The 18,263-nt window shown below is 47.7% G+C and overlaps 1 protein-coding gene and 1 pseudogene across 2 annotated transcripts in view; both read left to right on the forward strand.

Annotated features, from left to right (window-relative positions):
* Positions 1-18,263, forward strand: part of SMOC1 (SPARC related modular calcium binding 1) — a 148,403-nt gene that overhangs the window by 48,716 nt on the left and 81,424 nt on the right. For both annotated transcript variants that reach the window (XM_061182698.1, XM_061182699.1), the window contains exons 2-3: positions 14,329-14,494; positions 15,638-15,750. In XM_061182698.1, the coding sequence (XP_061038681.1) occupies positions 14,329-14,494; positions 15,638-15,750 (279 nt within the window). The remainder of the gene's footprint in view (positions 1-14,328; positions 14,495-15,637; positions 15,751-18,263) is intronic.
* On the forward strand, positions 17,956-18,055 carry LOC133086109 (U6 spliceosomal RNA; annotated as a pseudogene).

Below are 18,263 nucleotides of genomic sequence, written 5' to 3' on the forward strand. Positions count from 1 at the left end.
GCCTTGAGACCGCCCTCGGAGCCTGGATTAACAGTCTTTAGTGCGCAGTCTTTGTGGGCACTGTACCTCACAGCACAAAGGAGGAGTCCCATTCCCTGGGAGTGGGCGGGCTTGCTCTGTGGGCCCTGCAGGCTCTGCTGAGTAAATCTAGCCTGCCCCTTGCTGCCTCGTTTCCACAAGATTGCTTACCCGATGGGATCTGCTAAGTGCAAAGGTAGATGTCCTTTCAATCAGGTCACCTCATCCGACATTTGAGGGAGATCTGAACTTAAGGGTTATAAATGTCTGGACTAAAGGAAAAAGGTCCTCACAAGTCAAATACAAGTTTTTATCCTTAAAAGAAAGACTTTCTCTGTGCCCGGGACCTAAAAGCGTTGGAAAGCGGAAGAACCATTCTTTCTCTCTCTCTCTCAGGAATGGGCTTGTTTTGGATTTCCACTCAAGACCATCCCTGCCTGTAGAATTTGACATGGTTTTATTGACTTTTCCTTGGCCCACTTTGGGCAGGATTTCTCTCCTGCCCAGAACAGCCTCAAACTTGTGTGAAGTAAGACGTGAGCCCGGGCTCTGGACAGCAGTAATTAATCCTTGTCTGAGCTACGCAGTGGGGATTTTCAGCCCGAGACAATGTGACAGCATCAGGTTTAACGTGGCACATGGCAGTCCCGCATGGGCCCAGCTCTTTCTTCTCTTTTGTCTGTAAGTGACTTTAAAGGCATTGGGTGTGTGTGTCTATGCTTGTGTGTTTGGTGATCTGGAGCCCAGCATACTTCAGCAGGATCTCAAGATGACAGTGGAAAGAGCAATAAAAGGAAACACAGTTTAAGCACACACAGCCCCGACATAATTCGATGACATAGCAAGACTGGGATTTCCTCTTCTGTTTGTTTTAGTCTGTACTTGCTCAGCTCTCATCCCCAGGGCTTAGTGCTGTAAGGGAGTGGATTTCCTCAAGTGCTGTGGATAAAACGTTTCTTCCTCTGTTATCTCCCTTGTCAATATAAATTGCTCCGCTGTGTAAGTAGAGACGAAGATGCGCCTGTGTGTATATGCCATAGTATCTGGCCCAAGCGAAATGGGCATTAAAATGACATTTTCCTCCGTGATAATCCCATGACATTGAAAGTATACCAGTTTCTCCATTTAGTTATCGTGGAGCCATGGAATAATTCCCAGGGGCTGGGAGGGTGTAATACTCCTGCCTCTCCTTCCCTTTATGTTTAGACTTTGTGTGGAAGCCTTTTATCTTGGGTGGGCTGTGGTGAGGCTCTTTGGGGCCCTTTTGTGGTGATAAGGGGAGCAGTAAGTGGAAAAGGCTGGAGGACACACTGCAGAATAGGCAAGTGGACAAATATCTTCTAAGGGCAGAAAGCTAACAGCAGCAGCATTGAGAATCCCAAGTGGTGGATGGTGAAGGCTGAAGGTGGCCCTCTAGCAAGATGAGGAAGGGAACGCGGCCGAGAGTCTGTTTTTCAGGTTAAGGGGTTCAGTCCCCGAGGGGGCTCTGGGGCCTCTCCACCACACAGGATGCAGCGGGCTCTGGGTGTGAGGGGCGTGGACATGAAGCACGCTGGTTGGGGGTCACCTGCACAAGTCGCCCGTTGTCAGGGGAAGGGGACCAGGAGTGTCTGATCGTGACCTCTCGGGGTGCTGTGGGGTTCACTAAACAGTGTCCATTCCCCTCCTTTGGGGAACGTTTCGTGGTGTTGAAGGACTTACAGCTGACAGCGCAGAGCAAATCCACAAGGAGAGGAAAACAAAGACTTCCAGAGTCATTGTTTTTTGCAAATAACTTAGCTCGCGGCTTTCTCCCCTAATGTTCTTGACCCTGCACTCTGGAACCAGAGGTGGTAATTGCGCCCCACAAAAGATTACTTGCTAAGGGCTCTTAGTAAGTGTGTGAGTGTGTGCACACACATGTGCGTGTGTCCGTACAGTGGACACACTCAGGTCTTAGCTCACGAACAGGTTCAGCTGACCAGCCCTTTCATTTGGGGGACTATCTGACTCCCACCCCTCTGTTCTGGGCTGCGTGTTAGTCGCTTTATTTTAGCCACATAACGAGTTACTGAGGCATTTTGTTGAGCAGCCTGGGAGCCTGACAACCATATCCAGTGTTGCCATTTTGGAAAATGGATTTCTGGATGCTCAACTGGCCTTTGCAAATTCTCCTTAAGTTCAGGCTGCTTGTTTTGACTTCTGCAGCCTGCTAAGTGGGCCTGCACTCCTGCTAGCATCTTTCTTAGAACTGGTATTTCCAAGTCTCTTCTGTCTGTTGAGGACAAAATGATGCCACATTGACCTTTACTCCCAAATTGCAGTGACTACAAGACCCTCATCTACTCAAACGGCAATTCCTCTCAGTCCCTTCTTTGGGGTGCTTTACATATTTCCACAAACTAGTCATAATTTTACCCTTTGACCAAAGGAACCTCATTGCTGACAATGCCCATCATGAGAACACCCGAGTCTGTGCCAGTGAAACTATCTCCAGCTGCTGCCAAAGCTGTTGATTCAGTTGCCAGAGCAGGGCTGGGTTTCAGGCAGAGATGGGGAAAGGTCCTGCCTTATTTCTGTGTCTCTTCGTCACCTAGGCCCTGAAATAGCTCTGTGTATGCCTAGAATCTCTCAAAGTGATACTGTACCTCTTGAACACCCTTTTCAGATTCTGCACCTCCTACTTTTCCCAGAATCTCACCAAGCCTCCTGTGAAAACAGTTCTGTTTGGGGACCTTGTCCTTCCAGCCAGAGGGTCTCAGTCACTGCCCAGCACCCGGCTGGATCAGGACCAACCCCAGTCATCTCCCACCACAGTCATTACCCCCAATCCTGACCAATCTCCTTACTCATTCCCCTGGTTATAAAACAAATGTCACACATCACAAGGCATAAAATGCTACTAGTGAGGGTGGGACCGAGTATGGTGGGGCAGGGCCAGGATGTGCAGGAGTCGTGTCTGGGCCCCATTGCCACTAGCCAGGATGCTCAGTGATGTGTGAGATAGTTCCGTTCTTAGTAATACCCACTGGAAACTTGAAGCATGTCCCTGGGCAGAGCCTGTGGGTGTGTCCAAGGATAACCTTGTAAGGAGCCACTAGCCTTGGTGGAATAAATTGCTCTTGCCAGGTAGAGAGAGAGTGCTAATTTAGCAAACGCTGACTGCCAGACGTGTGTGTCATTGGGATGAATTGGCGCTTAGAACAAAACAGGTACTTAAGAACACTTTCGCTGTCCTCTTTGCTTTGCATCCCAAGTCTGAGTTCTCTCTTGTAATCCACCATCTCCTGGATGCACCCTGAGTACAAGACCACTTTGTTGTTCCTTGTTAATACCATCAACGTAACCTTTGTTTCTTTCCGGGGCTAATGGGCTGAGAGAACTGAAAAAAAAAAACCTGGGTCCTGGAGAGCCCTCTGTTTATTTGATTTGGAGAGCAAGGTGTTTTTATTCACACTGGTGGCAGAGTTTGAGAGATGGGCGAGTGACTTTCTCTATGCCCTCGCTTCCTGAGTTCCATTGGCTAGAATTTAGTGACCGGGGTCTTGCAAGCAGGAAACAAAAATAAATGCTTTGTGCCTCTGATCAGAAGACTTGTCGCCCTGTCGGTGATCCAGGAGGGCTAAAACCTAAACGGTTTTTAAGCTAAGGGATTCCACTCTTTCAAAGAAATATTTTCATCCCTACCTGTTCTCCGAGTCTCCTTCTTCCTTGTCGACACGCATGCTTGTGGCATCCCCCGGCCCCTCCCACCCCAGCCTTTCCCTTCCTAGCCTCGCGGAAGTCCCTCCGGGCTCTGATGGAGAGCACAGACTGTCTCCACCGGGCAGCAATCCTACTCCCCACAGACAGCTATTTGGTTCTTGGTGCTTTTATCTCATCCAGTTGTCTCACTCAGCCACTTCCTTGGCTCATGTACGCCCCCTCTTCTCGAAATTCCTCCTGCCTTTATGTTCAGCTATAGTAACCCCCTAATCAGTCTCTCTGTTGTCTTTCACATCCCTGCCAGAGGTTTCTAAAGCTCACGTCTGATCTTGTCTTTTACTTTTTTCACTGGCTTCCAATTCTTTAAGGAAAAAAAAGACAAATGGGAGTTTTAAGACCCTCCATGATTTCACCCCGAACCTGGCCCTAAAGCCTTATGTCTTCCATAAATGGTCATTGCAAAACTACCTTTTGAATTTGGTTCTTTACTTTTGTGTACCTGTTGCTGTTGCTTAGAATGCCCTTAACAACCGTTCCTGCTTGTCGAAATCCTTTACCACCCAGTCACGGCCCCTTTTCTGAGAAATCCTCCTGCATCCTTGCGGTTTGCATTAACCTCTCACTCTGACCCCTCAGAACATGGGGCCCGCTGCTCTGTCCCCAACACTCAGCATAGGTGCTCAGTTATTCTTTGCTGAATGGATGCCTCTTTTTCCTTCCTCTCCTCTCCTCTCTCTCTTAAAGAGTTAGCCATCTCACATCTTGGACTTCCTGGCATCCCATTTTCAAATAGTCTATCCTTTTGTCTGTTTGTGACTTAGGCTTTGCTTCCTGGTTGCTGGTTTTGAAAATGATGTCCTGATGGAGTTAGCTGTACACATGTCCGTCTTGGCAACTGGATCAACTTTTGGGGGCAGGGCCTTTGTTCTTGTTTATTTTCATAACCCCCAATGCACCTAGCCTGATGCCTGGTCATTGAAGGGGGTGGGAAGAGAAATCTCCAGAAACCTCTTTGTGTGCCTATGGGAGGTCTGATGTTTTTCTTTAGTTTTGTGCTTTTCTCTTTTTTTGTTTATTGAGATAGGATTTATACGCAGTACACTTCACCTTTTTTAGGTGTACACTTTGATGGTTTTTAACAAATTTATGTAGTTGCGTCACCACCACCGTAATCAAGGTAGAGACTACTTCCACCTCTCCCATTCTCTCATACTCCTCCCCCTACCTCCAGTCCCCGGCCATCACAGATCTGATTTCTATCCGTATAGTTTTGCCTTTTCCAGAATGTCACATAAATGGACTCAGACAGTATGTAGCTTTCTGAGTCTGGCTCCTTTCGCTTGGAAGAATGCTTCATTTTTTTGGAAATCTGATGACCTGGGCCCTAACCCACACTTGATCTGCGCCCGCCTTTCTAATAGGCTGGCATGGGGCATGGTTTGGGGGTGTGGACGGGGGCTGTGTGAGTTAGAAGCTTTACCTTTGCAGCCTTGTTAGTGCCTCTTTTGATCCAGGGTCCCAGCTGCTATGTCCAACCCACTGACCCTCCCCCACCCCTCCCCTGCAATGGCACCTGGTGTAAGACAGCCTTGTCCCCTGGGTCCTGCTCCATCATCCCTGTACTGTGGGGGGCGCAGTGGAGGAGGGAAACTGGGTGGACAGGCTGGGGTGACCACGAAATTCCTCCCTTGGGGAGGGGGTGGGGCTGGGGTGACAGGGGTCAGGCCTCTCCTGGCTAAAGCAACAGAAGTGGTTCCAGCTGCCAAACAGCTGGAGGCGGACGTCTGCTTTCCCTCAGCAGCGTGAAAAGCCCTTTAATCGGGCGTGCTGTTGTCAGGCCTCTCTCGTGGAGGTGTGGAGAAGAAGAGCAGACGCCGCCGACACTGCAGACCTCCCCTTCCCTTTGACCTCCCTTATCTCCCCTCCTCCATCTCCGGGAGCCCCACTCTGAGGCCGGCCCTGATCGAGGCCCTCCTTTGCACCTGTGTAAATGCAGTGGCTCTGGGGTCAGGGAAGGGTGAGAGCGATCTGGCAGAGATGGGGATGTGGATTTTCAGGGCAGATGATGGATTAGATAGAGGGTGGGTGAGTGATGTTCTCATGTGAAACGGCTCCTGGTTCCCAAAGACGCGGACCTCGGAGAAAAAGGCCAAAGTCTGGTTGTGAGGATGGTGAATCCGGTGACGGGAGGCGGACGGTGCCTGATTGGAGAGTGAGCGGCCAAGCTGCAGCTAGACGTCTGGAATGTGGTTCTCGACTTTTTGTTCCAGGCACTGCTATTCCCCGTTTCAAGAGCAGATCTACCTCCCAGAAATGCTATTTAGTGCCTGAGTTCTAAAAACTTGAGCTGGACTTGGACTTACAAACATAACGGGGAAAAAAAGAATCCCTCCTTGAGGAAAGCTCCCTTTGCTTGCCGGATTCTCCTCCTCTCCTGTCCACCGGGGGGGCCGCCGCCAAGACCCCAGCCACTGATGCCAGAGCTAACAACAGACCGCCCCCAGCACCACCCTCCGGGGCTCAGCGCTCGCCATCCAGCCTTGAAGGAGGCAGTGAGGTGTAGCAGAAAGAATCTGGGCCACTGAGTCAGACTTAGAGGCGTGTTCTACCACTTACTAGCTCAGCCTGGCCGAGCCTCAGTTTACTCTTCATTCATTCAATCAATAATATTTATTGCATCTATTGGGCGAGGCCCCTGCTGGGCACTGGGGATCTAGCAGGGTGACACCCAGCAGATTGTGGTTCCTGCCTGCAGGGAGCTTTCAGCTTAGTGGGGAGGAGGGGCAAGAAACATATAATTAAATAGTTGGTTATTTAATTACAATCGTGACCCAGGCCACAGTGGAAAGTGCAGGGTGTGTGGAGGCTTATCACAGGGTCCTGACTTACCAGAGAAGTCAAATGCCCTGAGGAAGCAGCATTTGCAGTGAGATTGGAAGGGTGAATAGGAGTTTATGAGGTGGAAGCACAGTCCAGGGAAAAGGGCCCACACGTGCCAAGTCCCGAGGCAGGAAGGAACAGCACAAGGGGGCCAAGGATTTCTACCCAGTTCGGGGGGCTGGCACTGGGGGCCTTGACCGTGCCTGTTACCTACTCAGCAGGCACACGGGTAGGGCTCCTTCTCCTTCTCTTCCTTCCAAGTAGACATTAACAGATTGGGTTGGGACACTCACCATTATTTACAACATTGATTCTATGGAAAAAATAAATTCAGGGTGTCAAAAACATGATTTATAAATGAATCTGGCTGTTGTTCTTACTCAAGTACATGCATATGGTAGCTCAGAAAAACCAGAGTGCTAATCACATTGGCTGTTAAATTGTCAGTTTCCTGCCTTAACATAACTCATTTCAGGCTTAGCAACCTTGGGCATCTCAGATGACTGCCAGACTTATGGGTGACATGACTTATCTGCAGGGTGGTAGAAAGCCTTCCAAGTCTTTGTGAGGAAAATTCTCAGGCTAAGGCCAGTTTCACTGGGAATGAATTCTAGGGACAATTACTGATGCTATCTTGTGATGATACTGTGGGTATACGGATACTGTCTCAGCCGCTCAGCTACGTTCTCTTCAATGACTCAGGGATGTTTTTTTCCTTTCCTTAAATTCAAGGGGAAAATCCAATGGTTAATGTATGGCTTTCTTTATCTGATAGATTTTTCTTAAAAGGAAAAAAAAAGGAACCAACAGCTTCCATTATTCTATGCATTTGAGAGTGTTAAGCTTTTGGTGGTGGTTGGACAAAGAATATCTCTTTTTATAGTAAGTGATAGAAAAAGGATATCTTTTAGGTAAGGTTCGATATTCACCCATTCATTCTTCAAACATGTATTGAACAACTGCATTGGATCAGGCACTGGGTTAGGCCCTGTGTACATAAAGAAGAATAAGACACAGTCTTTTCTAGACATGTACATACATAAATGATAATGAAGTATATCAAGGGTTTTGATAGACATATGAACACAAGGCAGCAGGAGCTCCAAGGAAGTTAACAGTAGTATTTAAAACATGAAAGCATTTGCTTCCTAGGATGATGACTTCAGTGGTGGTGTGGAATTGGAACTTGGGAGAAAGTTTGGTGGCAAAAAGTCAAACATCTATACAAGAGATTTAGGATTGAATGACGTCATCGTGGATAAAAGAAGAAAACCTGCTGGAGAGAGAGGCCCAGCCAGGCTCCCTGCCACTTCAGCCGCTCCAACTAGGCACCAGTGCGTGAAGTCACAGTGTATGTTCCCGCCCCAGCCAAGCTCCCAGCTGAATGCAGCCTCTGTGTTATCTCAGCTGAAACCATGTGGAGCAGAAAACCCTCCCAGCTGAGCCCAGCCAACCCATAGAATTGAGAGAAATGATGAATAGTTTGAAGCCACTAAGTCTGGGGGTGGTTTGTTTTCCAGCAATTGATGAGTGAAACAAAAAAGTTAAACGTGAGTAGCCGAAGCTGTGTTACAAATGAATTTATTTAAAAAAACCTCAAATTATTTGAGTTTGGCCTGTGAGTTTTAGTCTGATATCATAAAGGGAATGCCACTTGCTCCTCAACTTGTGGACATCACATTTCCAAACCATTGCCCTGGTTGTCGAGTACAGTTCCTGCCCCCTCTTCTATACCTGGGAAAAATATAGATATAGGCATGTTTCCAGCAAGATGCCTTTTGAGAATTTTAGATGCTGGTGAAATCAGCATGGTACAGGTGGAAGTTAAGGCTGTGAAACCAACTCCCTATTATAAAGAATTGAACATCTCCGCCCAGATGGAACCTTAGGCTGCCTCTGTTGTTCCCTCTATTGTCATGGAAACTTGGCGGTCTGTCAAACCTAACACAGCTTGTGGTACTGGAGTGGTCGCCCTGAGCAAAAGCTGTGGCAGGGTTTACCTTCTACTCTTCCGGAAACTGAGGGCAAGGAGCAGCGTGTGTGCATTTCAGACAGAAGGGACTGTTGGGTCTAACATTGATTTCATTTACTCCCGTCTCATCTGGTGAACACAGCCCCCATCGGAAGCTTACTTTTCCAATAGGAAGGATGGATTGTTTTTATGTATTTCAAGTGCTTGTCCTACTTTACAATTGTGAGCAGAACACAAAATGCTGTGTGTTTGCTTTGGAATCGCTCACTCCCCAAGGAGAGAGGGAGGGAGTAGGAGCCGTTTGCAAATGCACAATTGTCCCGGCCCCTTTTGTTTGGTTTCTGTATTACACAATCATACTTAACATAATTATTTTGTTTTTGTTGTCTTTTGGTGAGGAAGAAGGAAGGGAATGGAGGTGAGGATTTTTATGAAAATACTATTTCCTCCCCAGAGGGAAATGGTTTAGCGTTTGCCTCGTCGGGGAGACAGCTTGCCTCTGCCCAACACCAAAAATTTCCACCAACCCTGGTTGCTCTTGAGCCCACAACAGACTTCTGTGGCCCCGGGGGTTCAGTTCCAGCAGGGTGACTCAGACTCTTCAAGCTTTGTCTGTGGGCCGAGAGAACTGACCCAGCCACCGGAGGTCCTGGGGACTTGCAGCCTGTCCCTCTTGTCTCCTTCAGAAGAGAAGAAAAATCTGCCTTTGTGACTTCAGATGGACTGTGTTGAACTCCTGGGATGTTCTGCTGTTGAAACCCATAATAATGAATTCATGATTTCATGTCCAGTTTCCAAATGCAGATATTATTTCAGGATCTGCTTCTTGGTCCAGTCCGTCGTAGCTTGGCTCAACTAGGAGAAACTCCAGTGAGGGTGAGCCATTCTCTCCCCACCCCCCCGCCCCTCCCCACAATAGCTGTGCTCTTGAATCTGGCAGCCACTAGCCACATATGGTTATGCAAAGTTAAGTTAACTAAAATTAAATGCAACTAAAGATTTAGTTCTTCAGTTGCATCAGCTATGATTTAGTGCTTCATAGCCACACGTGGCTTGTGGCTTCCACATTGGACGGCACAGATATAGAACATGTCCATCATTGCAGAAAGTTCTTTTGGACTCTGTGGCTTTGTAGCATTGCAGAGTCCCAAGAATGAAATCTTCTCTTGGTCCTGTGGTATCCTGTTCCCTTGCTGCACGATCAGTGTCAGGTTGCTTGTTCTCCACCCTAGAGTGCAAGCTCGTTGAGGGCAGGACTATGCTGGTTGTGTTCTGCTTCCCATGCCTCGCAGTGCAGGGGGCATCATAGTGCTTGCTTGCTAAGTATAAAAGTGGCTCAGTGGATGGCTGAACAAGCAGTGTTTGTGGACCCAAGTAATGCCCTAGGGTCCCTGGAGGTTTGGGTGAACCTATTATGGCATAGTCATTCTGTTATTCCAAGATATGGAAGCAACCTAAGTGTCCATCAATGGATTAATGGACAAAGAAGATGTGGTATATATATATATATATATAATGGAATACTACTCAGCCATAAAAAAGAATGAAATGTTGCCACTTGCAACAGCATGGATGGACTTGGAGGGTATTACACTTAGTGAAATAAGTCAGGCAGAGAGAGACAAATACTGTATGACATCACTTATATGTGGAATCTAAAAAATACAACAGACTAGTGAATATAACAAAAAAGAAACAGACTCACAGATATAGAGAACAAACTAGTGGTTACCAGTGGGGAGAGGGAAGGGGATGGGGTAAAGGATTAAGAGGTAAAAACAACTATGTATAAAATAAATAAGCTGTACAATATAGCCTTAAAAATAAGGCTATATTGTACAGCACAGGGAGTATAGACAATATTTTATAATAACTATAAATGGAGTATAATCTTTAAAAATTGTGTATCACTGATTGTACACCAGAAGCTTATGCAAAATGGTAAATCAACTATACCTCAATAAAAAAACAACAACTCCATTTTATAGAACTCATTGTCTTTTTTGATTCCTAAAATAGATAAAAATGAGTCACCACAGATGATTGGAGATGGTCTTTAGCAATGGTCCTGGACTGTTTCAGAACTTTTTAACTTGGCCTTGGGGACCAGTCATTTCTAGATGGACCCTTTTGGGAGGTCGTCTGAAGCCCGGAAGGATCTCCGTGTGTGGGGACAGGTGGAGCTTCTTCTGAAGCTGCCTTTAACCTGTCTGTCTCCAGGCAGTATTCCCCTGGTTGTGAAGCTGGTCTCTGGCAGAGCTGCCATGGCATCTCTGTTGGCCCAGGGCAGACCATTTCCAAACCAAATTTATGGCCTGTTCTTCAACACCACGGGGATGCCTGCAGCTCCCCTCTCCCATGAGCTATGAAGAGACAACAGGGCAACCTCTTTGAGTTTGAAAAGAAACTGTGTCTTCCTCAATTCCTCTTTTTTGAAGGTGAACAAAGCTGTATGAGGAGCTTCTCACAGTAGGTTTAAAGTGCCTGGAGGGCAGGGCTGTCTTATCTGGATCTTCAGCAGTTGGTGTTTCACATGGAGTTGGCTCTTGGTAAACAGTTTTTGACTTGGGAATCCAGTTGTTTGTTTGTTTGTTTGTTTTTCCATTATAGTTTATTACAAGATATTGAATATAGTTCCCTGTGCTATACAGTAGGACCTTGTTTTTTTACTTTTTATATAATAGTTCGTATCTGCTAATCCCAAACTGAGTCCAATTTTGCAATTGGGTCAGAGTTTCTGTTTGCAGTGTTACTCTGTAATAATTCAAGGAAGTTTGGTGTAGTGGTTAGAAGTGTGGCTCTGGAGCCAGGCCCTGGGTGTCGAGTTCAGCATTGACGCACACTTAACGTACCCTGCCTCATAGGGCTATTGTGAAGGTTAAATTAGTGAACGTATCGTAAGTGATGTATAATTATCAGCACTTATTATTATCACTCTTCAGACTTAAGGTCTGGCAACCAGATCCCTCTGTGACCAAGGATGAGTTCCTTGATTTTCCCAGGTGTTAGAAGATACTGATATTTCTCTCCTTGTGTGATCGTGAGAACAAAGGGCATGCTGTTCCCTGGCTCCTGGGGATTGACATGGCAAAATAACTAACAAATAGGTCTTAAAAGCAGGGTCTTACTTCATGTAACTAGCCCTGACTTCCATGGACCAGGAGAGAGTAGCGTGACAGCAGTGTCTTGATCTGCTCTTGGACAGCTTTGAGGCTACTGGTTGGCCTGCAAGCCAGGGTATGAGAACACGGATCCCACCCTCTGGCCAGCGTCTGCTGCTCCCCAGGCAGAATTACAGAGCCAGGTCTGGCTGCATTTCTAGGCTGCAGACAGATTACGAATGAGTCTGAGGGGAGAAGAGGGACTTCCAGCCCAGCTTTGCTGGTTGCAGCCACCTGGGTCCTGTGCCCATCCAGGTGCACACAGCCAGGGCTTCCAAGCCTGCGTCATTCAGCTGGACCTTTGGGTCCCAAGTTTTCCCTGGTGCCCAGTGGGTCGGAGGCTTGGAGGGCTGTAGTGGCAGAGGGGCCTGGGGTGGGGATGGAGAGAGAAGAGACCCACCTCTCAGCCTCGGAGATAACTTATGTTCTGAAGTGGAGCTAGGGCAGGAAGCTGTGGCCCACCTCTGCCCACCATGTAATGTGGGAGGGAGGGGGAAAGCTTAGAAAGGGGGATGGGGGGTGGGGTAGGGGAGTGGCCCAGTGATCCTCGGTGGTGGCAGGAGCCTGGGAGACCAGGCCTGTCACATCACACCAGCTGGTTTGGAGGTAGTGCTGTGTGGGAAAGGCTGCTGCAGGGATGCGTTCATCCCACAAATAATCAAGTGCCCCAGCATTGTGCTGGATGCTGGAGATGTATTCACAGACAGAAGAGACAGAATCCTTGTCTTCTTGGAGCTCAGAGTGGGGGATTCCATTGCTAATCAAATCACACAAATCAATTCATCATCAAACTGTGTTAAGAGCCCTGAAGGAAAAGTATGGGGTGAGAGGTTATTAGAGGGGGACCTGTCCTCACCTGTGAGAGTCAGGGAGAACCTCCCAGATGAACCCAAATCTGAGTAGGGGTGGGAGGAAAGGGAGAAGGAACAGTGTGTCTAAAGGCCCAGGGGTAGGAGCAAATGTAGCCCATTTGGGAACTGGAAAGTTGGCCAGTGTGCCTGACCAGCAGCAAGCAAGGCGGGGACAGAGCAGGAAGAGCTGAGGCCAGAGAAGGGGCCCCAGCGTCAGATCTGCCAGGCTAGGAGACCATGTGAAAGTCCCCAGGGACAGAGGGGCACCACTCAAGGGTTCTAAGCAGGGGCAGCCTGAGGGAAGTTGATCCTGTGCAGGGGTGAGGTGTGGATTGTATTGTCCAGTTATTGTTTTCCAGCTGTATTCTGCAGTTGTTAACGGAGGTTCACTGGGAAAGGGGTTCATGGGCAAATAAGTTTGGGAGATACATAATCATATATGCTCTTGATCTGGTTATCTATTGCTGTGTAACAAACCACTCGAAACTTAATGGCTTGCTGTACACCTGAAACATTGTAAATCAACTGTCCTTCAATAGAAAAAAATTGTTTTAACTTAATGGCTTAAAACAACAACTTATTAACTCTCACAGTTCTGGCAAGTTGACTGGGCTCAGCTGGGCGGGTCTTGCTCAGGGTCTCTCAAGCAGTTACTCCTTTTCATCTCTGTTAGTTGCAATCAGATGATTGCTGAGGTTAGACTCATCTGAAGGCTTCCTCACTCACATGTCTCTGTGCCCGTGTTGGTTGGGCATTTCTCTCTCCACTTGGTTTCGCCGCATGTTAGCTTGGGCTTCCTCCTAGCATGGCAGTCTCAGTGTTGTTGGGCTTCTTACATGGTGGCTGGTTTCCCCCAGAGTGAGTGTTGCAAGAGGCCCAGGAAGAAACTGCAAGGCTTCATGTAACCAGGCTCAAAAGTCCCAGAACATCACTGCCACAGCATTTTATTGGTCAAGCAAGTTACTGAGGCTGGCCCAGATTCAAAGGAGGGGAATTAGACTCCACAGCTCAACAGGAAGAGTAGCAAATACTTTGCAGCTATCTATCTTTAATCTGCTATACCTCTTGGAGATGCATAATGCATAAGAATGTACCAAAGGTGTCTGGGAAGTCCTGCAGCAAAGAAAACTGTTTAACTCAGCATTTCACAATCTGATGATGATGATATATTAAATCAGGAAATTCCTTTCTCATAGAAAATTGCTTAACTTGTATTCTGCCAGAGAGCAGTGGGCAGAATGGAAAGGTGATAGATTTGGGGGCTCAGTACTACTTTCTAATCAATAAAACTTTCCAAAGATGGAAAGTAGAGATTGCTAGTGAGTTCCTGGTTTGGGGAGGTACCCAAATAGAGCCAAGTGCAGAGACCATCAGCGTGGACCGGGAGACCAACTGTCCCAATGGTGAAAGCTTGGATTTGACCTCTGACCAATCTAGGTTCAAATTCACCACTTAGAGCTGTGTAAAACCGGGCAAGTTACCTCTCTCTAGCCTTCAGCTTCCTTCTCTACAAAATAGGTAGTTCCTATTTCATAGGGTTGTGAGGATTAATGAGATCCTGTATGTGAATTACTGAGCACAGGATGCCTTCCTTGGTTAGAATTTGTGGCTGCTTAGTTTCCTACCACTTCTAGGGTTTAATAACTTTGGGTTTATTCTGGACTTGCTTCCCAAGGGCAAACTAGTATTGTAAGTCATGGACTCATCCTTACTTTTCTTGCAAAAGTAACCTCTGTACCCTTTCACTTTTTTTCCAATCTAGTTTCTCATAAGTGACCGTGACCCTCAGTGCAACCTCCACTGCTCCAGGACTCAACCCAAACCTATCTGTGCCTCTGACGGCAGGTCCTATGAGTCCATGTGTGAGTACCAGCGAGCCAAGTGCCGAGACCCAACCCTGGGTGTGGTACATCGAGGTAGATGCAAAGGTGAGTGTGCACGTGCCCAGCAGAGGAGAGATACCTGAGCACCACGCTCCCTGCATGGGGCACTCCCCATAGGGAGAGCTCAGAATGAGTCTGTTCATTTCACTTACCAACCTCTCCCCATGTCCTTTCCACCAGGCAATGTGGGAAGGAGGACTGGCCCAGTGAAGGATGAGTACTGTTCTGGCTTTTAAACACCGCCACCAGGGCTTAGAGAGATGTGCTGCTATTTGGCTAGTGCTTTTAATTTTTATTATTATTATTTTTTTTGTAGAGGTGCTTAAAATGGCAAGACATTATGGCTGGCTCCTAAATAGGGATTCCACATTGTTGGCCAACAGATGTATTTTGTTTGGTCTGCTCGCGTGTTTAAAAATATTTAAAACATTTGAGACAGCATTTAAAAATTGGGAAATTCAACATGAAAGTCTGGATTTTTGTACTTCCCATAAAAAATTGGAAGCTCTGGTGACGTTACGTCTGAGTTCCCTCCTTCAAGGCAAACATGTGGCTGAAGCTGGGTAGTAGCTACCTCCTTTATAGGGGAGCCCGTTTTCCAGTTTGCCACAGTCCTCAGCACTCCCTATGGTGTTGTCAAGCTGAATGCCATTCTTCACGCGCCCAGCCCCTTCTTTAATTTATATCACTTTCCTACGCCCTGTAGGTATTTGAGTTTGTGAACCCTGGAGTGATGAGAGCTATTATAGGAATTGTGGGAGGCTAAGCCAGCTGCCCTAGAATTCTGATTTCCCAAAGAAAGTGCTTGCAGTTCTTGAACTACAAAACGTCTTTGAGACTCCTTGGGCTTGCGTGTTTTTGAATAAACCTAGTGAAAAATAATAGAAGTAGAACATTTTTTTCCCTAGGAGGGCCTGAGGATACTTGGGAGAAAAAGAATAAACAGACCTTGGTATAAATATGACCCCCCCACCCTACTTTTCTAAGAATACCACTAAGAGGAAGGTGAGGCCACGTGGCACTCACAAGCCCCTGCCCTTGTGCCCTTGGAACAGCCAGCTGGCTGTGTGTGGGCCCCCCCCATGGCAGAGTGCTTTTTCCCCAGCATTTCTAGAACCAGCAGCCGCTTTGTCCATGGCTCCTGTGTGGGATCCAAGTGAATCTCAAATGCACTCCTCCCTCTTTTAGACGCCGGCCAGAGCAAGTGTCGCCTGGAGCGGGCTCAGGCCCTCGAGCAAGCCAAGAAGCCCCAGGAGGCGGTGTTTGTCCCCGAGTGCAGCGAGGATGGCTCCTTTACCCAGGTAGGCCTTGGCCACGTCTCTCAGGCCTGGGTCCTGGGCTGAGGCTGGGGGGAAGGGCCTGGGAGCAGGAGGGCCCTGAGAGCCTCACTTTCTGGAAACAGCTGAGGACTCTCTGACACCCTCCATGTTGCTTTCTGGGGCCGGCGTCCCCCTCCTGGGCCCCATGCCATCCCTTGCCAGCTGGCAGTGGGTCCTGAAAGGCTCATGCAGGTACGAGCCAGGAAACTGGCATTGCTTGGTCCCCATCCTCCCTGCTGGCTGTCTTCATTTTTCTCTTCTGTCAAATGTAGGCTGATTATTTTTTCTTATCCTCGCCAGTTTCCATGGGCACCCCCCGTATTCCCTTCACTGTTTATTGCTACCCCTTCTATATGCCCCTCCTTCCCGCCCCCAAACCTCTAACAAAGCTCTGCTCCCTTTGAGTGTAAAGTGTCCGGGGTTTGTGGAGTGTGAGTGCATGTGTGGGTGTGTGGTATCTGTGTGTCTGTGTGTGTGTTGTGTGGTTTCTGTGTGTGTGTGTAGGGGGTTGCCTGTGTGTGTGGGTATCTGTGCGTATGGTGTATGTGTGTGTTGTGTGGTGTGTGATATTGTGTGCATGTGTGTGTGTCGTGTGGTTTCCGTGTGTGTGTGAGGGTTGTCTGTGTGTGTGTTGTGTGGTATCTGTGCATGTGTGTGTGTTGTGTGGTTTCCGTGTGTGGGCGGGGTTGTCTGTGTATGTGGGTGCCTGTGTATGTGTGTGTGGTGTATGCATGTGATGTGTGGTATGTGGTATCTGTGTGCACGTGTGGTGTCTGCATGTGCGTGCATGTACGCTCGTGTGTGCATGCACTCAGATTCTAAAATTTCCTTTCAGGCAGTCCTACCTCTGATCCTGTACGATCTGCTGGCTAGAGCTTGTGTAAAAGTAATGCTGGCTATGTTGAAGTGGGCACAGACTGAAACACGGGCAGCATGGGACAACGGGGTGGTAAAGCTTTCAGGCTGCAGGTGGGGACACAGTCTAGGGGCGGAGGTGGCTCTGAGAAGGTGGGGAGGACCACTGGACAAGGGTGGGTCGGCACTTGCTTGGGACGGGCCTGGTGCCGAGACCCCCTCTGTGGAGTGGAGTGGCATCCGGGTACTACCTGCGGGCTGGAAGCAGAGGCCGCAGGACCTTCACAGCTTCCCAGGAATCCTGAGTCTTGGGGCGAAGGCTGTAGGCTGGCCTCTGGTCCGCTGGGTTTCAGGTTTCATTTTGGGGCTGGGCCCAGGGGATTGCTGATTTCAGACCGAGGGCAGGTGGAGGTGGAAATGGGAGGGGTGGTGAGGTCGGGAATGGGACTCCGTATTTTTTAAAGTTTCCCCTCTGATTCAAGTGTTCAGCCAGTTAGCCATAAAAAGAAACGAAATTGAGTTATTTGTAGTGAGGTGGATGGACCTAGAGTCTGTCATACAGAGTGAAGTAAGTCAGAAAGAGAAAAACAAATACCATATGCTAACACATATATATGGAATCCAAGGAAAAAAAAAAAGGTCATGAAGAACCTAGGGGCAGGACGGGAATAAAGACGCAGACCTACTAGAGGAATGGACTTGAGGACACGGGGATGGGGAAGGGTAAGCTGGGACAAAGTGAGAGAGTGGCATGGACATATATACACTACCAAATGTAAAATAGATAGCTAGTGGGAAGCAGCCGCATAGCACAGGGAGATCAGCTCAGTGCTTTGTGATGACCTAGAGGGGTGGGATAGGGAGGGCGGGAGGGAGGGAGACGCAAGAGGGAAGAGATATGGGGATATATGTATATGTATAGCTGATTCACTTTGTTGTAAAGCAGAAACTAACACACCATTGTAAAGCAATTATGCTCCAATAAAGATGTTAAAAAAATAATAATAATCCATAAATAAAATTAAAAGACAACCAATAAAGTAGAGTTTTAAAAAAGAAAAAAAAAAAAAAAGTGTTCAGCCAGGATCGAGAACCACCGGGTTAAGCTGACCTTGGCTGCCCACCCTGTGAGAGGTGCTTTTATTCATTTTCTCACTTAAGTCTCACCACAAGCCTGCCAGGTAGGTGTTAGTGTCCTCATTTACAGAAGATGCGACCACAGCGGGACGCAGAGTGGCCCGGGAGCTGGGAGTCCAACTCAGATCCTTCCAGCTCCAAAGCCCTCAATACTCTTGCTGTTCTCTCAACTGGCAGCTTTAAAGGAGGCTCTGAGTGCTCGCTTCGGCAGCACGTGTACTAAAATTGGAACGATACAGAGAAGATGAGCATGGCCAGGCGTGACATGCAAATTCGTGAAGCGTCCCATATTTTATCGTGACTTCACCCCATCTCAAAATTCTCCCAGAAATGTGACTCTTTAATGTGTAGCTATCATAATACATAAAATAAACGTGTGGTGCAAAAGTTTAGATGAAATTTATAAAAATATTAAAATTCATATCTATATACAAAACAAATATGTACTAAAATTCCATTCTGAGAGGTTTAATCAAGTTCTCTCCTTTCACTTGAATATTATA

This window comes from Eubalaena glacialis, chromosome 2 (genome assembly GCF_028564815.1).
Source record: "Eubalaena glacialis isolate mEubGla1 chromosome 2, mEubGla1.1.hap2.+ XY, whole genome shotgun sequence".
In the NCBI taxonomy this organism is placed as follows: domain Eukaryota; kingdom Metazoa; phylum Chordata; class Mammalia; order Artiodactyla; family Balaenidae; genus Eubalaena; species Eubalaena glacialis.